The sequence below is a fragment of the Somniosus microcephalus genome, unplaced genomic scaffold (genome assembly GCF_052327205.1).
Source record: "Somniosus microcephalus isolate GS21.2 unplaced genomic scaffold, FLI_Smic_1.0 unresolved_chr7, whole genome shotgun sequence".
Lineage (NCBI taxonomy): Eukaryota > Metazoa > Chordata > Chondrichthyes > Squaliformes > Somniosidae > Somniosus > Somniosus microcephalus.
Window position 1 is genome coordinate 37,591,966 of NW_028225185.1, and position 22,154 is coordinate 37,614,119.

The following is a 22,154-nucleotide window of genomic DNA, read 5'->3' on the forward strand; positions in this document are numbered from 1 at the left end:
GATCCTTTCCCGCGCCCCGTGCATCAGTGGCACCGTGCCGAGGAGAGGGAATCCTGGATGGTTTTGATCCTCCCTTTCCCTTCCCACCCCGCTCCTCCCACCTCCTTCGTAAAGCCCGAGGCCGAGCCCCTCAAACTGCACCGACCCCAGGGAACGATCGTGGGGCGTTTGCAGGAAGAGAGAGAGAGAGAGAGAAATAAATCGCTGCCGCAACAGAAGATTCCGATTAGAGTTGAAGGAGTAGCTTGTGCGCAGAGGGACAGAGACTGAAACACTGACATGGTGACGGCAAATGTGTCTGAGAGACACAGAGAGAGAGTGAGAGGGAGAGAGAGTGACGGAGACGCACAGACGGAGAGAGAGAGAGACGCACAGACGGAGAGAGAGTGAGAGACGCACAGACGGAGAGAGAGTGAGAGACGCACAGACGGAGAGAGTGAGAGACGCACAGACGGAGAGAGGGAGACGCACAGACGGAGAGAGTGAGAGACGCACAGACGGAGAGAGAGTGAGAGACGCACAGACGGAGAGAGGGAGACGCACAGACGGAGAGAGTGAGAGACGCACAAACGGAGAGAGAGACGCATAGACGGAGAGAGTGACAGACGGAGAGAGTGAGAGACGCACAGACGGAGAGAGTGAGAGACGCACAGACGGAGAGAGAGAGAGAGACGGACAGACAGAGAGAGAGACACAGACGGACAGACAGAGTGAGAGAGAGACAAACAGAGAGAGAGAGAGAGAGAGACAGAGCTGTAGAATTCTCCCTGGGCCAGCGAGGGTTAACCTCCAGCCCTCCCAACACTCGCCCAGCCTCCCCCGCACAGCCGGCGGGCACAGTGCTGGGGACTGGCGCTCGGGCAAGGACACCGGCACCAAGAGGACAGAGCCCAGGGAGGCATTCTCCTTCCGCGGATTGGGTTCTCCACCCCGCGAAGCAGCCTTTTCCCCCACTGTCCCGCGGGAATGTGTCTGCTCCTGTCCGCCCACTAGACCGCGCGAGGGGTGACCCCCCAGAGGCTTAACGCTCCTTTAAATGTGTATGGTGATATTTGCCCCGGTGAGTTCAATGTTATTTCTCTCGTACTGCGATCGGCTGTGACTGAGTGCGTCATATTTAAACACACACTCCCTTCATCATGCATTTTGAATGAATGAATGCTTCTCTCGTCAACAACAGCTTGTATTTATCCAGCGCCTTTAACTTAGGAAAACGTCCCAAGGCGCTTCACAGGAGCGTAAATCAGACAAAATTTGACACCGAGCCACGTAAGGAGATATTAGCGACAGGCGACCAAAGGCTTAGGTCAAAGAGGTCGGTTTTAAGGAGCGTCTTAAAGGAGGAGAGAGAGGCGGAGAGGTTTAGGGAGGGAATTCCAGAGCTCGGGGGCCCTGGCGCGGTCGCCAATGGCGGAGCGATGGAAATTGGGGGGATGCGCGAGAGGTAAGGGAAGCGCCACACTGTCGGAGGGGCGGCACTGAGGGAGTGCCGCACTGTCGGAGGGCGGTACTGAGGGAGCGCCGCACTGCCGGAGGGGCGGTACTGAGGGAGCGCCGCACTGTCGGAGGGGCGGTACTGAGGGAGCGCCGCACTGCCGGAGGGGCGGTACTGAGGGAGCGCCGCACTGTCGGAGGGGCAGTACTGAGGGAGCGCCGCTCTGTTGGAGGGGCGGTACTGAGGGAGCGCCACACTGTCGGAGGGGCGGTACTGAGGGAGCGCCGCACTGCCGGAGGGGCGGTACTGAGGGAGCGCCGCACTGCCGGAGGGGCAGCAATGAGGGGGCGCTGCACTGTCGGAGGGGCAGGACGGAGGGCCGTACTTTCTCCCAGTGTTCTGAAGTGTGGGACGGAGTCTCATTCGCTGTCTCTCTTTGTCGCTCGCAGATTTTCGCCATCTTCGCCTTCGCAACTTGTGGCAGTTACTCGGGGGAGTTCCGTCTCAGTGTCGAGTGCGGCAACAGGAGCGAGAGCGACCTCAACATCAAGGCGCAGTTTGAATATCCGTTCAGGTACGTTACCGCACCATCGCGATGCGAGTACCAAGTATCGTTGAAAACGCGCGTGCGTCCCCTGTCCCTGTCTTGCCTCCCCTCACCCCGGGAACACTTTTCAAAATACAAGAGCATCAGAAATAGGAGCAGGGGGAGGCTATTCGGCCTGTCGAGCCCGTGCCGGCTCTCTGCAAGGGCACTCCTGCCCCCCGCCCCGTCCTTACCCTGTAGCCCTGCAATTTTCTAACCTTCAGGTACTTATCCAAATCCCCTTTTGAAAGCCACGATTGAATCTGCCTCCACCGCCCTCTCAGGCAGTGCATTCCAGATCCTAACCACTCGCTGCGTAAAAAAGTGTTTCCTGATGTCGCCTTTGGACCTTCTGCCAATCACCTTAAATCTGTGTCCTCTGGTTCTCGACCCTTCCGCCAATAGGAAGTTTCTCTCTCTCTACTCTGTCTAGACTCCCTCGTCATTTTGAACACCTCTATCAAATCTCCTCTCAACCTTCTCTGCTCTAAGGAGAACAACCCCAGCTTCTCCAGTCTCTCCACATCACTGAAGTCCCTCATCCCTGGTACCATTCTGGTCATTCTCCCCTTAACCTTCTCTGCTCTAAGGAGAACAATCCCAGCTTCTCCAGTCTCTCCACATCACTGAAGTCCCTCATCCCTGGTACCATTCTGGTCAATCTCCCCTTAACCTTCTCTGCTCTAAGGAGAACAATCCCAGCTTCTCCAGTCTCTCCACATCACTGAAGTCCCTCATCCCTGGTACCATTCTGGTCATTCTCCCCTTAACCTTCTCTGCTCCAAGGAGAACAATCCCAGCTTCTCCAGTCTCTCCACATCACTGAAGTCCCTCATCCCTGGTACCATTCTGGTCAATCTCCCCTTAACCTTCTCTGCTCCAAGGAGAACAACCCCAGCTTCTCCAGTCTCTCCACGTCACTGAAGTCCCTCATCCCTGGTACCATTCTGGTCAATCTCCCCTTAACCTTCTCTGCTCTAAGGAGAACAACCCCAGCTTCTCCAGTCTCTCCACGTCACTGAAGTCCCTCATCCCTGGTACCATTCTGGTCAATCTCCCCTTAACCTTCTCTGCTCCAAGGAGAACAAGCCCAGCTTCTCCAGTCTCTCCACATCACCGAAGTCCCTCATCCCTGGGACCATTCTGGTCAATCTCCTCTTAACCTTCTCTGCTCTAAGGAGAACAATCCCAGCTTCTCCAGTCTCTCCACATCACCGAAGTCCCTCATCCCTGGGACCATTCTGGTCAATCTCCTCTGCACCCTCTCCCAGGCCTTGACACCCTTCCTAAAGTGCGGTGCCCAGAATTGGCCGCAATACTCCAGCTGAGGCCTAACCAGTGATTTATAAAGGTTGAGCCTAACGTCCTTCCTTTTGCACTCTGTGCCTTGGTTAATAAAGCCAAGGATCCCAAATGCTTTGTTAACTACAGAGTTTTTAGCGCACAGGAAGGCACTTTCGAAATGTGCTGTGTCATTTGCCTTCGATTCCTTGTCACGTGCTTTCCTAGACGATCGTAGAATTCTACAGCACTGAAGGAGGCCGCTCGGCCCATGGGGCCCGTGTCAGCTCTCTGAAAGTCTTCCCATCTCCAGAAACCTCGCGTTCCTCCTGATGCACTTGTGTGCCGACTTTTTTTGCCCTCATCTATTCCCACGTCCCCATTTATAATGGTAATTTCCTATGTCGACTTGTCACGCTGTAATTGCACCCTCCTGCCAGCGGTGGCGCTGTTGCACCTCCTCCACCTCTGGTGCAGAAACATTAGAAACATAGAAGATAGGAGCAGGAGTAGGCCATTCGGCCCCTCGAGCCTGCTACGCCATTTAATGAGATCATGGCTGAGCATCCAAATTCAGTACCCTGTCCCTGCTTTCTCCCCATATCCCTTGATCCCTTTAGCCTTAAGAAATATATCCAACTCCTTCTTGAATATATTTAATGAATTGGCCTCTACTGCCTTCTGTGGTAGAGAATTCCACAGGTTCACCACTCTCTGGGTGAAGAAATTCCTCCTCATCTCTGTCCTAAATGGCTTACCACTTATCCTTAGACTGTGACCCCCTGGTTCTGGACTCCCCCGGCCATCGGGAACACCCTTCCTGCATCTAGTCTGTCTAGTCCTGTTAGAATTTTATAAGTTTCAATGAGATCCCCCCTCATTCTTCTAAACTCTAGCAAATATAAGCCTAATCGACCCAATCTCTCTTCATACGTCGTTCCTGCCATCTCAGGTATCAGTCTGGTGAATCTTCGCTGCACTCCCTCCATGGCAAGAACATCCTTCCTCAGATAAGGCGACCAAAACTGCACACAATACTCAAGGTGTGGTCTCACCAAGGCCCTGTACAACTGCAGCAAGACATCCTTGTTCCTGTACTCGAATCCTCTCGCTATGAAGGCCAACAAACCATTTGCCTTCTTAACCGCCTGCTGCACCTGCATGCTTACCTTCAGCGACTGGTGCACAAGGACACCCAGGTCTCTTTGTACTTCCCCTTTTCCCAATCTATTGCCGTTCAGATAATCTGCCTTCCTGTTTTTGCCACCAAAGTGGATAACCTTGCATTTGTCCACATTATACTGCATCTGCCATGCATCTGCCCAATCACCCAACCTGTCCAAATCATATTGGAGTTTTTCTGCATCCTCCTCACAGCACACACGCCCACCCAGCTTTGTGTCGTCTGCAAACTTGGAGATATTACATCTAGTTCCCTCGTCTAGATCATTAATATATATTGTGAATAGCTGGGGTCCTAGGACCGATCCCTGCGGTATCCCACTAGTCACTGCCTGTCACTCGGAAAAAGACCCGTTTATTTCAACTCTTTGCTTCCTGTCTGCCAACCAGTTCTCTATCCAAGTCAGTACCTTACCCCGATCCCATGTGCTTTAACTTTGCATGCTAATCTCTTATGCGGAACCTTATCGAAAGCCTTCTGAAAGTTCAAATACACCACATCCACTGGTTCTCCCTTATCTATTTTACCAGTTACATCCTCAAAAAAATTCCAGTAGATTAGTCAAGCATGATTTACCTTTTGTGAATCCATGTTGACTTTGTCCGATCCTGTCGCTGTTTTCCAAGTGCTCTGCTATTACATCTTTTATAATGGACTCTAGTATTTTCCCCACTACCGATGTCAGGCTTACCGGTCTATAATTCCCTGTTTTCTCTCTACCACCTTTTTTGAACAGTGGGGTAACATTAGCTACCCTCCAATCCATGGGAACTGTTCCAGAGTCTCTGGAATTTTGGAAGATGACCAGCAATGCATCTACTATTTCTTGGGCCACTTCCTTAAGTACCCTAGGATGTAGAATGTCAGGCCCTGGGGATTTATCGGCCTTCAATCCCATCAATTTCCCTAACACCATTTCCCTACAAATACTGATTTCTTTCAGTCCCTCCCTCTCATTAGACCCTATGTTCCCTGACATCTCTGGGAGTTTTTGTGTCCTCCTTTGTGAAGACAGACCAAAGTATATATTTAATTGGTCTGCCATTTCTTTGTTCCCCATTATAAATTCCCCTGATTCTGACTGCAAGGGACCTACGCTTGACTTCACCAATCTTTTTCTCTTTACATATCTATAGAAGCTTTTACAGTCAGTTTTTATGTTCCCTGCAAGCTTACTCTCATACTCTATTTTCCCCCTCTTAATTAATCCCTTTGTCTTCCTTTGCTGAATCCTAAACTGCTCCCAATCCTCAGGTTTGCTGCTTTTTCTGGCCAATTTATATGTCCTCTTCTTGGATCTTATGCTATCCCTAATTTCCCTTGTTAGCCACGGTTGAGTCACCTTTTTTGTTTTATTTTTATGCCAAACAGGGATGAACAAATTCTGTAGTTCATCCATGCGATCTTTAAATGTTTGCCTTTGCCTATCCACCGTCAACCCTTTTAAGTAACGTTCCCCAATCCATCCGAGCCAATTCGCGCCTCATACCATCGTAGTCTCCTTTATTTAAATTCAGGACCCTAGTCTCTGAGTCAACTACTTCACTCTCCATCTTAATGAAGAATTCTACCATATTATGATCGCTCCGCCCCAAGGGGCCTCTCACAACAAGATTGCTAATTAATCCTTCCTCATTACATAATACCCAGTCTAAGATGGCCTGATCTCTAGTTGGTTCCTCAACATATTGGTCCAGGAAACCATCCCGTATACACTCCAGGAATTCCTCCTCCACGGTATTGTTACTAATTTGGTTAGCCCAATCTATGTGTAGATTAAAGTCACCCATGATAACTACTGTGCCCTTATTGCACGTGTCTCTAATTTCCCGTTTAATGCCATCCCCAACCTCCGCATTACTGTTTGGCGGTCTGTATACAACTCCCACTAACGTTTTCTGCCCCTTGGTATTTCTCAGCTCTACCCATACAGATTCCACATCATCAGAGCTAATATCCTTCCTTACTATTGTGTTAATCTCCTCTTTAGCCAACAATGCTACCCCACCTCCTTTTCCTTTTTGCCTGTCCTTCCTGAATATTGAATACCCCTGGATGTTGAGTTCCCAGCCTTGGTCACCCTGGAGCCATCTCTCCGTAATCCCAATTATATCATATCTGTTTACATCTATTTGCACAGCTAATTCATCCACCTTATTACGACTGCTCCTCGCATTTATACACAAAGCCTTCAGGCTTGTTTTTTTAACACTTTTAGTCCTTTTAGAATTATTATTTACTGTGGCCATGTTTGATTTACACCCTTGATTTCTCTGCCTTCCACTTTTGCTTTTCTCCTTCCAGTCTTTTGTTTCTAACCTTGCTTTCCTTTCCTCTGTCTCCCTGCACAGGTTCCCAACCCCCTGCCATTTTAGTTTAAACCCTCCCCCAACAGCACTAGCAAACACTCCACCTAGGACATCGGTCCCGGTCCCGCCCAGGTGCAAACCGTCCAGTTTGTACTGGTCCCACCTCCCCCAGAACCAGTTGCAATGTCCCAGGAATTTGAATCCCTCCCCCTTGCACCATTCTTCTAGCCACGTATTCATCTGAAATATCGTTCTATTTCTGCTCTGACTAGCACGTGGCACTGAGATTGCTACCTTTGAGGTCCTATTTTTTAATTTACCTCCTAACTCCCTATATTCAGCATTTAGGACCTTTTAGACACTTCTCCGCACAGACCGACCCTCTTGTTATTTAATGATGCAATACCCGGGTAGGGTGTAAAAATGAGGACAGAATGTATGGTGTTAAAATGGGGAGTGATCTGCATTCTGCTGCCCTGGTCCAGTTATCACTTGTCCTCCCAACTCCATGTCACCCAGAGCAGCACTCAGCCTTGACTGACCGAGAAAAGCACTACGGGAGATCAGTATGTTGTGCAGAGTGTCATCTGTAGCTCATTGGATCTCGCTCTGCACCCCTCTGACTCAGAAGGTCGTGGATTCGAGCTCTCACTCCAGAGACTCGAGCCCCATAATCCACTCCCCCGGTGCCAGTGCTGAGGGAGCGCCGCACTGTCGGAGGGGCAGTACTGAGGGAGCGCCGCACTGTCGGAGGGGCAGTACTGAGGGAGCGCCGCACTGTCGGAGCGGCAGTACTGAGGGGGCGCCGCACTGACGGAGGGGCGGTACTGAGGGAGCGCCGCACTGTCGGAGGTGCCATTTTTCAGGATGTGACGTTAAACCTGAGGCCCCCGTCCGCCCCCTCAGGTGGATGTAAAAGATCCCACAGCCACTATTGGAAGAAGAGCAGGGGGGAGTTCTCCCCGGTGTCCTGGGGCCAATATTTATCCCTCAACCAACATCACTAAAACAGATGATCTGGTCATTTATCACATTGCTGTTTGTGGGAGCTTGCTGTGCGCAAATTGGCTGCCGCGTTTCCCACATTACAACAGTGACCACACTTCAAAAAAGGTCCTTCATTGGCTGTGAAGCGCTTTGGGACGTCCCGAGGTGGTGAAAGACGCTGGAGAAATGCAAATTCTTTTTATTCCTCCCCTTCCCTCTGTCAATCTGGTATTGTCTCCTCCCACACACCGTGCAGTGACGTTACGTGACGACAGCGTTACGTGACGACAGTGCTTGGAGAGAGCTCACCCAGTGCTTACTTAACAGCATATGACTCTCTGCCTTTAACGGGCCCGACGCGTGAACAGCAGAATAATACCTTTGAGAGTTAGTTGTGTGCCCGCGACTGATTCGGATCCGCTTCCTCGGTAACAGGCTGCACCAGGTCTACTTCGACGCGCCCACCTGCCGAGGCGACAAGTCCGATCGGTACTTCCTGACCGGGGACTACTCCTCGTCGGCGGAATTCTTCGTCACCATCGCCGTCTTCGCTTTCCTCTACTCCGCCGCGGCCACCGTGGTCTACATCTTCTTTCAGACCAAATACCGCGAGAACAACAAAGGTCCCATGATCGTAAGTGGCTTCCGCGGTCGGGTCTCACGATGGAGGGGCGGAACTCAGGGAGCGCCGCACTGTCGGAGGGGCGGTACTGAGGGAGCGCCGCACAGTCGGAGGGGCGGTACTGAGGGAGCGCCGCACTGTCGGGGGGCGGAACTGAGGGAGCACCGCACTGTCGGAGGGGCGGTACTGAGGGAGTGCCGCACTGTCGGAGGGGCAGTACTGAGGGAGCGCCGCACTGTCGGGGGGCAGTACTGAGGGAGCGTCGCACTGTCGGAGGGGCGGTATTGAGGGAGCGCCGCATTGTCGGAAGGGCAGTACCGAGGGAGAGCCGCACTGTCGGAGGGGCAGTACTGAGAGAGCGCCGCACTGTCGGAGGGGCGGTACTGAGGGAGCGCCGCACTGTCGGAGGGGCAGCGCTGAGCGAGCGCCGCACTGTCGGAGGGGCGGTACTGAGGGAGTGCCGCACTGTCGGAGGGGCGGTACTGAGGGAGCGCCGCACTGTCGGAGGGGCAGTACTGAGGGAGCGCCGCACTGTCGGAGGGGCGGTACTGAGGGAGCGCTGCACTGTCGGAGGGGCGGTACTGAGGGAGCGCCGCACTGTTGGAGGGGCGGTACTGAGGGAGCGCCGCACTGTCGGAGGGGCAGTACTGAGGGAGCGCCGCACTGTCGGAGGGGCGGTACTGAGGGAGCGCTGCACTGTCGGAGGGGCGGTACTGAGGGAGTGCCGCACTGTCGGAGGGGCGGTACTGAGGGAGCGCTGCACTGTCGGAGGTGCCGTCTTTTGGATGAGTAATTAAGCCGAAGCCCAGACTGCCCTCTCAGGTGGACGTAAAAGATCCCACGGCCACTATTGGAAGAAGAGCAGGGGGGAGTTCTCCCTGGTGTCCTGGGGCCAATATTTATCCCTCAACCAACATCACTAAAAACAGATGACCCGGTCATTTATCACATTGCTGTTTGTGGGATCTTGCTGTGCGCAAATTGACTGCCACGTTTCCTACATTACAACAGTGACCACACTTCAAAAAAAGTCCTGCATTGGCTGTGAAGCTCTTTGGGACGTCCCGAGGTGGTGAAAGGCGCTGGAGAAATGGGAGTCTTTATTTCTTTGTACTCAAGCTAATGATGGAGTGTTGGTCTCCCAGCGGGGGAGAGCCTGATGTATCTCACCTCGAGCTCCATTGTGCAGTGTGTCACGGTCTCGCTCTCTCCTCTCTCTCTCTCTGGGCAGGACTTTGTGGTGACGGCGGTCTTTGCGTTCCTCTGGCTCGTCAGCTCCTCCGCCTGGGCCAAGGGACTGGCGGACGTCAAGACGGCCACGGACCCCGACGAGATCGTCGAGCTGATCGGGGCTTGCGAGGAGAAAGAGAACACCTGCAAAGCCCTGCAGGATCCCGTCATGTCCGGCTTGAACACTTCCGTGGTAAGATCGCGCTGCTCAGGCCGCGGCGAGCTCTGGGGCCACTCTACGCTGCCCATTAAGCGGGGTCCCTAATGGAGAGACTCCCTCTATAAAAAGGGTCCCTGATGGGGAGACTCCCTCTATAAAAGGGGTCCCTGATGGAGAGACTCCCTCTATAAAAGGGGTCCCTGATGGGGAGACTCCCTCTATAAAAGGGGTCCCTGATGGGGAGACTCCCTCTATAAAAGGGGTCCCTGATGGGGAGACTCCCTCTATAAAAGGGGTCCCTGATGGGGAGACTCCCTCTATAAAAGGGGTCCCTGATGGGGAGACTCCCTCTATAAAAGGGGTCCCTGATGGGGAGACTCCCTCTATAAAAGGGGTCCCTGATGGGGAGACTCCCTCTATAAAAGGTGTCCCTGATGGGGAGACTCCCTCTATAAAAGGGGTCCCTGATGGGGAGACTCCCTCTATAAAAGGGGTCCCTGATGGGGAGACTCCCTCTATAAAAGGGGTCCCTGATGGGGAGACTCCCTCTATAAAAGGGGTCCCTGATGGGGAGACTCCCTCTATAAAAGGGGTCCCTGATGGGGAGACTCCCTCTGTTATAGGGGTCTCTGATGGGGAGACTCCCTCTATAAAAGGGGTCCCTGATGGGGAGACTCCCTCTATAAAAGGGGTCTGATGGGGAGACTCCCTCTATAAAAGGGGTCCCTGATGGAGAGACTCCCTCTATAAAGTCCCTGATGGCGAGACTCCCTCGATGGAAGGGGTTCCTGATGGCGAGATTCCCTCTATAAAAGGGGTCCCTAATAGCGAGACCCCCCTCTACAAAAGGGTAGAGCTTTGGCGCTCACTTTGGCTGGCTATTCAACTGCATCCGGCATCGCGGCCGAGCCAAATTCCCCTCTCCTGACTTCCACATTATGTGGGGGGTGGTATATCGCTCCCTCGCCCCCCCACTCCACCCGAGCCAGCGATACTGAGGCCAACGAACCGCCGGGCTGACCTCTGGCGCCTTTCACTCTCCAGGTCTTCGGCTTCCTGAACCTGATCCTGTGGGGCGGCAACGTGTGGTTCGTCTTCAAGGAGACCGGGTGGACCGCCCCCTTCGCCAAGCACCCCGGACCCGCCGAAGAGAAGCTGCCGGGCGGCCCAGAGCCCTACAGCCAGCCGCAGTCGTACAACCAGGAGCCCCACTACGAGCAGGAGGGCTACAGCCAGCAAGGAGGCTACCAGCCGGAATACAACCAACAGGCCTACCCCCAGCAGGGCGACTTCGGGCAGCAACAGCAACAGCAGCAGAGCTATGGCCAACAGGGGAGCTACGGGCAGCCCGCCCCCACCTCCTTCTCCAATCAGATGTAATTCCCCTCCCTTTCTTTGCCCCCCGCCCAACCTCTACCCATTTCGCTCTCCTCCTTCCCCTTAAGCCGGTGACTCTCGCTGGGGTACGGGTTCCGCCGGGCCCCGGTGTCCGCTGTCGCTGGGCTGTTCGACTGCCGGGGGCTTCGCAGGCCTTGTCCGACTGTCTCCTCGGCCGGGATTGCAAGCACACGCCCACACGTTCCAGCGGAGGGCACTCTAGGTGATCTCTCGCTCCCCTTTGATCACCACCTTCTCTTCCTCCTTATTCTTCCCCTCCCTCTCCACCTTGTTTCTCTCGCTCCCTCTCTCTCTCTCTCTCACCCCCTCTCTCGCTCCCCCTCTCTACCTTGTTTCTCTCGCTACCTCTCTCTCTCTCTCTCACCCCCTCTCTCGCTCCCCCTCTCTACCTCGTTTCTCTCTCTCTCACCCCCTCTCTCGCTCCCCCTCTCTACCTCGTTTCTCTCTCTCTCTCTCTCTCACCCCCTCTCGCTCCCCCTCTCTACCTTGTTTCTCTCGCTACCTCTCTCTCTCTCTCTCTCTCTCTCTCTCTCACCCCCTCTCTCGCTCCCCCTCTCTACCTCGTTTCTCTCGCTCCCCCCCTCTCTCGCTACCTCTCTCTCTCACCCCCTCTCTCGCTCCCCCTCTCTAACTCGTTTCTCTCGCTCCCTCTCTCTCGCTCCCCCCCTCTCTCGCTACCTCTCTCTCTCTCTCTCACCCTCTCTCTCGCTCCCCCCCTCTCTCGCTACCTCTCTCTCTCTCACCCCCTCTCTCGCTCCCCCTCTCTACCTCGTTTCTCTCTCTCGCTCACCCCCCTCTCTCTCGCTCCCCCTCTCTCGCTCACCCCCCTCTCTCTCTCTCACCCCCTCTCTCGCTCCCCCTCTCTACCTCGTTTCTCTCTCTCTCACCCCCTCTCTCGCTCCCCCTCTCTACCTCGTTTCTCTCTCTCTCTCTCTCTCACCCCCTCTCGCTCCCCCTCTCTACCTTGTTTCTCTCGCTACCTCTCTCTCTCTCTCTCTCTCTCTCTCTCTCTCTCTCACCCCCTCTCTCGCTCCCCCTCTCTACCTCGTTTCTCTCGCTCCCTCTCTCTCGCTCCCCCCCTCTCTCGCTACCTCTCTCTCTCACCCCCTCTCTCGCTCCCCCTCTCTAACTCGTTTCTCTCGCTCCCTCTCTCTCGCTCCCCCCCTCTCTCGCTACCTCTCTCTCTCTCTCTCACCCTCTCTCTCGCTCCCCCCCTCTCTCGCTACCTCTCTCTCTCTCACCCCCTCTCTCGCTCCCCCTCTCTACCTCGTTTCTCTCTCTCGCTCACCCCCCCCTCTCTCGCTCCCCCTCTCTCGCTCACCCCCCTCTCTCTCGCTCCCCCTCTCTCTCGCTCCCCCTCTCTCTCGCCCCCTCTCTCTCTCTCTCTCGCCCCCTCTCTCTCTCGCCCCCTCTCTCTCTCGCCCCCTCTCTCTCTCGCCCCCTCTCTCTCTCTCTCTCGCCCCCTCTCTCGCCCCCTCTCTCTCTCTCGCCCCCTCTCTCTCTCTCGCCCCCTCTCTCTCTCTCGCCCCCTCTCTCTCTCTCGCCCCCTCTCTCTCTCTCTCGCCCCCTCTCTCTCTCTCTCGCCCCCTCTCTCTCTCTCGCCCCCTCTCTCTCTCTCGCCCCCTCTCTCTCTCTCGCCCCCTCTCTCTCTCTCGCCCCCTCTCTCTCTCTCGCCCCCTCTCTCTCTCGCCCCCTCTCTCTCTCTCTCGCCCCCTCTCTCTCTCTCTCGCCCCCTCTCTCTCTCGCCCCCTCTCTCTCTCGCCCCCTCTCTCTCTCGCCCCCTCTCTCTCTCGCCCCCTCTCTCTCTCGCCCCCTCTCTCTCTCGCCCCCTCTCTCTCTCGCCCCCTCTCTCTCTCGCCCCCTCTCTCTCTCGCCCCCACTCTCTCTCTCTCGCCCCCTCTCTCTCTCGCCCCCACTCTCTCTCGCCCCCTCTCTCTCTCGCCCCCTCTCTCTCTCGCCCCCTCTCTCTCTCGCCCCCTCTCTCTCTCGCCCCCTCTCCCTCTCTCTCGCCCCCTCTCTCTCTCTCTCGTTCCCCCCCTCTCTCTCGCCCTCTCTCTCGCCCCCTCTCTCTCTCTCTCGCCCCCTCTCTCTCTCTCTCGCCCCCTCTCTCTCTCTCTCGCCCCCTCTCTCTCTCTCTCGCCCCCTCTCTCTCGCCCCCTCTCTCTCTCTCTCGCCCCCTCTCTCTCTCGCCCCCTCTCTCTCTCTCTCTCTCTCTCTCGCCCCCTCTCTCTCTCTCTCGCCCCCTCTCTCTCGCTCCCCCTCTCTCTTGCTCCCCCTCTCTCGCTCTCTCGCTCCCCCTCTCTCTCTCTTTCTCCCCCCCCCCCCCCCCCAGTACCTGCTGTCGATACCAGGGCAAGCTTTAGAGCCGAGACCCTCTCATCGCACTACTGGTAGAGTTATGAATTTAATATAATTTATGGATCTGTTTTAACGTGTGTAGGACACTCAGTGGCCGAGAGCCCCTTGAGAATTCTTCGGCGATATCTGCTCTGTCCTGTAAGATGCACTATTCGGCAATGAGGGGCTTCGCCCTCCACGCCTCGCCTGTGGTTGGCGGGGTGGGGGGAGAAGAAACCTTCAACCGAGGTCTTGTCGCCCCCCCCCCCCCCCCGCGATGACTTCTCCGATCGCCTCTGCTGTAAAATGCCCGCGGGGAACGGGTGGGGCGGAGTCCTGGGTTGGGCCGCGCCGCCTCCTCGGTCGAATAGCCCGCCAATTTGGGCCTGGCGGTTCGGGAAAGCAGTGCGGGTTATATTGTCCGGGTGAGGCGATCCCGATCCAACCCCTCCCCACCCTCTGGCAGGTCCTGCTGAGCGTCTCTTCCCCCCGGTAACCGAGGGCGACAGGAGGGAGTCGGAACATGTGGGTGAGTGCGACCCTCCTTTTGAATGTGTAAATATAATATACAATTGTAGGTCTAAAAACCTGGGCCGCCTGGTGTCATCGGAAGCGTATTTGAATTCTGTGCTTATTGTGACTGTTTTAATCTTTTTTTCTAATCCTCCTCCGTTCGGCTCCCGTCTGAATCTGGTGTTTTGTATCTTATTTCTACGCAGTAAAGATTTCTCGGCGCTGTTAGCAGAATCACTGTGCTTGGCCCTTTCCCCCCACCCCCCCTCTCCATCCAAGATGAGACAGTGTAGAGGGAGCTTTACTCTGTATCTAACCCGTGCTGTACCTGCCCCGGGAGTGTTTGATGGGACAGTGTAGAGGGAGCTTTACTCTGTATCTAACCCGTGCTGTACCTGCCCTGGGAGTGTTTGATGGGACAGTGTAGAGGGAGCTTTACTCTGTATCTAACCCGTGCTGTACCTGCCCTGGGAGTGTTTGATGGGGACAGTGTAGAGGGAGCTTTACTCTGTATCTAACCCGTGCTGTACCTGCCCTGGGAGTGTTTGATGGGACAGTGTAGAGGGAGCTTTACTCTGTATCTAACCCGTGCTGTACCTGCCCTGGGAGTGTTTGATGGGACAGTGTAGAGGGAGCTTTACTCTGTATCTAACCCGTGCTGTACCTGCCCTGGGAGTGTTTGATGGGACAGTGTAGAGGGACCTTTACTCTGTACCTGAGAAGACGCTTTTCCCCCGCCCCCACTAACCCGGCTAAGCCCAGTGACTCTTCTCTGCTCTTTATTCGTGTCTCTAGTGTAAAAGTGAACCTGCCCAAATTTGTGGGTGGTTTTTAAATAGGCACTGCGTGTAATAAAGGCTTTGTCCCCCGTGCTCTTGTACCGATCCCAAATAACCCCGCGGTCTGTGAGGAGAATTGGTTCAGCGTGTCGCTAGGGCAGTCTCTTTCTTTCTGTCCCTTACTCCCGCAGTTTCCTCGTCGCCTGGGCACTTGACCCCCCCCGACCTCTCCGACTGATGACCTTGAGCAAAGGCCGAGATGAGGAACTCGGCTGGGCGTGGGAATGGACTCCGTGCCTCCAGCATCGACTGTGCATTTAAATTCCCTGCTCGCCCGCCTGCCTCTCTATTCCCAGAGCGTCGCCCCCCCGCCCCCCCCCACCGTGAGCAACTTTGGGGTTCAGAGTGTCGGCCTTGATCCCGCGGGAGCCGAACCCCAAAACAGCGAGTGGGGGGGGGGGGGGGGCGGTTAAAAAAAGAACACACTAACAAAAGCGAGACTGTTGTGGAGTATTTTAAACCAGCACTCGACACAAGGCTTTCAGTTCAATAATCAAGTTGTCTTTATTACCCCGTTGGGGAGACAGTCTACTCCGTCTTTAGCCAGACTTCTTCAAACTGTTGCAGCAAACACTACATTTTTATACATTAAAATACACATGGCAGCCTCGTGCACAATTCATTCCTGCCTCCTGATTGGAGCTTGGCCCGCATGCACCTTCACCGAAGCATACTGTCTCGTATCAGCAGGTTTCGAAACAGCTTCTACCCCCAGGCCATAAGACTCCTGAACGAATAATTTATTATTATTTATTACTGTTTTATTTATTAATACTGTATTTCTATTAGTTTTATTATTATGTCATGTCATATTTATTCCAATGTTTGGAGGACTCGTAACAAATCAACATTTTATTGTGCAGTACACACGTCTGCTGCATATATGACCAATAAAAATTGAATTGATTGGGGGCCTTGTTCACAAGCGAAGGGACATTCTGCAGGGAGAGGCGCCGATTGTCTGACCCACTGCCAGAGCCCACAGCGTCAGCACTTGGAGGGGTGAGTCGGGACACCCAGGCGCCAAATGGGTACCACCAGCACATTGCAGCCTAATCTGATCAATGTTCCAGTCAGTTGCACGTTAATCCAGCATTCAATGAATGCAACTGATGTAAGCAGTGCCATTAAATGACAGAGCAAGTGGGCGTGTCATTGATATATGACAAAAATAAAAGGCTGAAATTAAAGATGCTAATCACACAGTCACATTGTTCACTTAGTATTAGTGACGGCAAAGAGAACTGCACTGTATAAACCGTAAAGTACAAATTAGAGCTAAGAAGTCTTGCGCAAAGACGGCCAGGAACCGTCCTTGCGCATTCTCCCTCTGCACAGAAAGTTGCCGCAATTCGCTCGCTCGCCCGCCCGCCCGCCCACTTTTCTTTCCACTGTGGCCTCCTAGCGTCGTAATTGGAAAGGCGGAATCTCTTCGAGAGAGAGAGAGATGTCCAATTAATCCCACTTCCTTTCCTCACCGCCCTCGAAGTGAATCCTTTCCCACCACCCCCCTCGCGACCCTGAGCCAACCCTTTCCACGATCTGAGGGTATAAATAAAAAAAAAGTGTCTTTCTGGGTTATCCATACACGTATATATAAATATCAATAAAAACTGGAATTGTGTGTTTTTGAGCAGTTTTTTCTTGTGCAGAATGTCATGCCCATGTTGTTTGTTGTAATGAGAATATTTATTGCATAGTTTAAAAACAAATGTATATTGTGAATTCCACATTTAATTCAATTAAAATGGGATTATATTCTAATCACTGGCTTGCATCTCCTGTTATTTGTACGTCTTAACCTGCCTTTATCCAGCACCTTTTAACATAGTAAACTGTTCACAGGAATGTAAATCAGTCAAAATTCGACCCTGAGCCACAAGGAGATATTAGGGACCAGCGACCAAAAGCTGGGTCACAGAGGTCGGTTCTAAGGAGCGTCTGAAAGGAGGAGAGAGGTGGAGAGGTTTAGGGAGGGAATTCCAGAGCTCAAGGGCCCTGGCGCGGTCGCCAATGTCGGAGTGATGGAAATCAGGGGAAACTCACGAGAGGCCGGAATCGGAGCAGCGCAGAGGTCTGGGAGGGTTGTAGGGGCTGGAGGAGGTTATGGAGATGGGGAGGGAGGGGCGAGGAGGCCGCGGAGGGATTTGAAAATCAGGATGGAGAATTTTTTAATCGAGGTGTTGCCGAAACGGGAGCCAGTGTAGGTCAGCGAGTACAACGGGCGGTGATGGCTGAACGGGACTCGGTGCAAGTTCAACCCAATGGTGCAGGACCCCAGTAACTAGGAATTGAGTAGGGGCGGGGGGGGGGAGGTAAATGATGTAGCGGGAGGAGGTTACACGACACTACAGTTGGGTTATAGAAGCCGGGCGACTATGGGAGCAAGGTGGAGCCAGAGAAACGGCCTGTTGCTTGGAGAGGCAGGCGATGGATGAGGAGCCATCTGCCTCTATTTCATTCAGGATGGGGAAGAGTGGAATATATGGAGCTTGGGGAGGGGTTTTGGAAGAGGTGTTGCCTGCGTGTACATTTACGGGATTATAAAATGCCCAAATTGGGCCGAATTTAACCTCCCATTATTTCCGGAATGGAGGGAGCGCCGCACTGTCGGAGGGTCGGTGCTGAGGGAGCGCCGCACTGTCGGAGGGGCGGTACTGAGGGAGCGCCGCACTGTCAGAGGGTCGGTGCTGAGGGAGCGCCGCACTGTCGGAGGGGCGGTACTGAGGGAGCGCCGCACTGTCGGAGGGGCGGTACTGAGGGAGTGTGCACTGTCGGAGGGTCAGTACTGTGGGAGCCGGCACTGTCGGAGGGGCAGTGCTGAGGGAACGCCGCACTGTCAGAGATGCCGTCTTTCGGATGAGACGTTAAACCCGAGGCCCCCGTCTGCCCTCTCGGGTGGATGTAAAAGATCCCACGGCCACTATTGGAAGAAGAGCAGGGGGGAGTTCTCCCCGGTGTCCTGGGGCCGATATTTACCCCTCAACCAACATCACTAAAACAGATGATCCGGTCATTATCACATTGCTGTTTGTGGGATCTTGCTGTGCGCAAATTGGCTGCCGCGTTTCCCACATTACAACAGTGACCACCCTTCCAAAAAAGTCCTTCATTGGCTGTGAAGCACGTTGGGACGTCCTGAGGTTGTGAAAGGCACCAGAGCAACGCGGGTCTCTCGCAGTCCCACCTCATACTGGTTTCGGACCCGACACCCTTCCACGTGCTGGTTCCCCTGTACCCCGAACCCCGGGTGTGGACTCTGGCCCTGCTACTCTACCAGGTGACATAAGAAAACTACTAGGCACGTGGTCTTTCAGGTGACATAAGAAAACTACTAGGCACGTGGTCTAAGCGTTAAAGCTTTAATCAACTGTTTTACAACATGGAGGTCTCGTTGTGTCCGAAAAGAGAGAGAGTCCTGCGCAAGCTGGGCCCGTGCCCGAGTATTTATACTCTCCTGGACAGCGCCACCCGCAGGCTGCTCAGTATTATTTCATAAGTCTTTCTTTCATGAATGACTTATTCGTGTCACCTGGTCCTGCACAGCAAAATACTCTTCTTCTTAGGCACTCCCTCGGAACCGAGGATGACTTGCTTCCACATTAAAAATGAGTTCTCGGGTGACTGATGAGTCCAATGCGGGACCTACAGTCTCTGTCACAGGTGGGGCAGACGGTGGTTGAAGGGGCGGGTGGGTGGGGTGCTTGGGTTGACGTGCGCTCCTTGCGCTGCCTGCGCTCGGCTTCCGCTTGCTCCCGGTGAAGAGACTCGAGGTGTTCGCCGCCTTCCCGGATGCTTCTCCTCCACTTTGTGCGGTCTTGGGCCAGGGATTCCCAGGTGTCGATGGGATGTTACACTTTTTCAAGGAGGCTTTGAGGGTGTCCTTGAAGCGTTTCCTCTGCCCACCTGGGGCTGTCTTGCCGTGCCGGAGCTCCGAGTAGAGCGCTTGTTTTGGGAGTCTCGTATCGGGCATGCGGACAATATGACCCATCCATCGGAGCTGATCGAGCGTGGTCAAAGCTTCGATGCTGGGGATGTTGGCCTGAGCGAGAACACCGACGTCGGTGCGCCTATCCTGCCAATGGATTTGCAGGATCTTGCGGAGGCAGCATTGGTGGGACCTCTCCAGTGCTTTGAGGTGCCTGCTGTACATGGTCCATGTCTCTGAGACATACAGGAGAGCGGGTATCACTGCTGCCCTGTAGACCATGAGCTTGGTGCCGGGTTTGAGGTCCTGGTCTTCATAACGTCAAAATAATGTCTCCTATTGGACCAGAATCCCAGTCAAACAAGTCTTCCAACAGCAGCGAGGACCTCTGCGGTCCACAGACGATCCCTGATCTACCAACAACAGGTTATCTTTATCCGGCGCCTTCAACGTAGTAAAATGTCCCAAGGCGCTTCACAGGAGCGTAAATCAGCCGCTGAGCCACACGAGGAGATATTAGGGACCGGCGACCAAAAGCTTGCTCAAGGAGGTCAGTTTTAAGGAGTGTCTGAAAGGAGGAGCGAGAGGCGGAGAGGTTTAGGGAGGGAATTCCAGAGCTTAGGGGCCCTGGCGCGGTCGCCAGTGGTGGTGTGATGTAAATCGGTGGGGAGGGATGTGCAAGAGGCCAGAACTGGAGGAGCTGTAAGGTTTGAATCATGGGTCACACACACATTAACCAAAGGGTCTTCAAGAGTTGTGAGGCATTTGATAAAAGAGTTATAGTTTAAAGCGTGATCAGGTATTACTACATGCGATTGAGATAGATACAGTAGGCACACAGCCCGTGACAGATGAGGGCGATCTACGGCCCTGGAATGGAACGAAGTGCCTGGATGGACAGTTGTTACATAGAAACATAGAAGATAGGAGCAGGAGTAGGCCATTCGGCCCTCGAGCCTGCTCCGCCATTCAATGAGATCATGGCTGATCATCCAAATTCAGTACCGGTCCCTGCCTTCTCCCCATATCCCTTGATCCCTTTAGCCTTAAGAAATATATCTAACTCCTTCTTGAATATATTTAATGAATTGGCCTCTACTGCCTTCTGTGGTAGAGAATTCCACAGGTTCACCACTCTCTGGGTGAAGAAATTCCTCCTCATCTCTGTCCTAAATGGCTTACCCCTTTATCCTTAGACTGTGACCCCTGGTTCTGGACTCCCCGACCATCGGGAACATCCTTCCTGCATCTAGTCTGTCCAGTCTTGTCAGAATTTTATAAGTTTCAATGAGATCCCCTCTTATTCTTCTAAACTCCAGCAAGTACAAGCCCAATCGACCCAATCTCTCCTCATACGTCATTCCTGCCAGCCCAGGTATCAGCCTGGTGAATCTTCGCTGAACTTCTTCCATGGCAAGAACATCCTTCCTCAGATAAGGCGACCAAAACTGCACACAATACTCAAGATGTGGCCTTACCATGCCCTGTACAACTGCAGCAAGACACCCTTGTTCCTGTACTCAAACCCTCTCGCTATGGAAGGCCAACATACCATTTGCCTTTTTAACAGCCTGCTGCACCTGCATGCTTACCTTCAGCGACTGGTGCACGAGGACACCCAGGTCTCGTTGCACTTCCCCTTCTCCCAACCTATTGCCATTCAGATAATAATCTGCCTTCCTGTTTTTGCCACCAAAGTGGATAACCTCGCATTTATCCACATTATACTGCATCTGCCATGCTTCTGCCCAATCACCCAACCTGTCCAAATCATCCTGGGGTTTTAGGGAGGGAATTCCAGAGCTTAGGGGCCCTGGCGCGGTCGCCAATGGCGGTGTGATGTAAATCGGGGAGGGGTGGGGGATGCGCGAGAGGCCGGAATTGGAGGAGCTGTAAGGTTTGGATCACGGGTCACACACACATTACACAAAGGGTCTTCGGAATTGTGAGGCATTTGATAAAAGAACTACAGCTTAAAGCCTAATCAGATATTACTGCATGTGATTGAGATAGATACAGTAGGCACACAGCCCGTGACAGATGAGGGCGTTCTACGGCCCTGGAATGGAACGAAACGCCTGGATAGACGATTGTTGGAGGTGTTAGGCCGTCAGCCACCTCGGGGAAGTCTTCGCCCCCTAACTGGCTGTTCTCCTCTCTCGGTCGCCTGTTTTTTTATACCTTATTTCGATGGGCTTGAAGTGGGCAAAGAGTTTTAAAAAAAACACATCACTGGCAGCTCGCAGAATGGCGTAAGAGAGACAGTTGCCGACGTGAAAGGCCACATCCATAAGGTGTGGTCAAGATAACTGACCTTTGAAGACTAAAAACAACTCAGTTGAGACATGGGGCAGGATTTTCATTGGGCCGAGGAGGCGGGATTGGAGGCGTGCTGGGGGTTAAAATCCCGAAATCGGGGGGCACGAACCCATCCCGCCCCCAACCCGCCTCCATGCCCGTTTCCAGGAGGCGGGTACCCGACCCACGCTGGGAGCCGCCTCCCCGAGGTGGGAAGGGGATTAGTGCCAATTAACTGCCTGTTAACAGGTAGTTAACGGGCAGTTTTTAGCCTAATCCCTATTTTTATTCCTGAAGTGTGGGATTCCCGATGGCTCCAAACCACGCCAAGTTAGCGAGGCGGCCCGTCGGGCTAAAGGGCTTGGATGGGTCGAGATGTCCGGTGTTCAGGTGAGTGATGGGTGCATGAGTGCAGAGGTAAGTGTGTTTGGTGTGTGTAAAGTGTTTAAAGAAGTTTTACTTACCTTTACTTACCTTTACAGCCTTCCTTCCTTCAGGTCTCGGGAGTCCCTCATCTCACCGGCACAGAAAGCAGAATGGCCGCGAGCTGTCAAAATCTGCAGCATTCAGCTTTCTGTTCTGGAGAGATCTCTAAATCAGCCGGAGAGGAAGGAATTAACTTGGTGTACAGATTGTCAGTGTTTCAAAGAGCTGTGAAACGCTGATATTTCACCTGTCAAAAGGTCTTGACAGATGAAATGTCAATCTGTGACGTCACCTGTTGCCGGGTGGCCCTTGATTGGCCTGCTGGGCCCGCTGGGCGGACTCAACAAGGTCAATCAAGGGAAAATCGCGTGGGTTGGCCACAACTCGATGGAGGCGGGACTACAACCCAAAAGCTGTAGTCCTGCCTCCCACACGCCTCCAGAATCAAAAGCCAGCCCAAGATGCCTGGCACTTCAGCTGCCCTTAGGGTTTTGTTATCTGGGTCACAATGCTTCCAAGTTATCTTTTAATCAGCATTCCGCAGTTTGGGCTAATGATTTGAGTATGCAGCTTACACATGTTTACCTTCGGACATGTAACCCAATCCGTGAAGGTGCATGCG

The 22,154-nt window shown here is 53.8% G+C and overlaps 1 protein-coding gene across 1 annotated transcript; it reads left to right on the forward strand.

The window, feature by feature from the left end:
* Window positions 1–1,042: 1,042 nt before the first annotated feature.
* On the forward strand, window positions 1,043–12,493 carry LOC147086807 (synaptoporin-like). The gene is made up of 5 exons (XM_085978322.1): window positions 1,043–1,060; window positions 1,885–2,009; window positions 8,217–8,415; window positions 9,635–9,826; window positions 10,838–12,493. The coding sequence occupies exons 1-5, from the start codon at window positions 1,043–1,045 to the stop codon at window positions 11,171–11,173; spliced, it is 870 nt and encodes a 289-aa protein (XP_085834448.1). The 3' UTR covers window positions 11,174–12,493.
* The last annotated feature ends 9,661 nt before the right edge of the window (window positions 12,494–22,154 follow it).

Excerpts from the sequence above, each read along its gene's own strand:
- LOC147086807 (XM_085978322.1), top strand. Across the intron at positions 2,010-8,216 it reads CAGTTTGAATATCCGTTCAG|GCTGCACCAGGTCTACTTCG; the intron begins GTACGTTACCGC and ends CCTCGGTAACAG. Across the intron at positions 9,827-10,837 it reads CCGGCTTGAACACTTCCGTG|GTCTTCGGCTTCCTGAACCT; the intron begins GTAAGATCGCGC and ends TTCACTCTCCAG.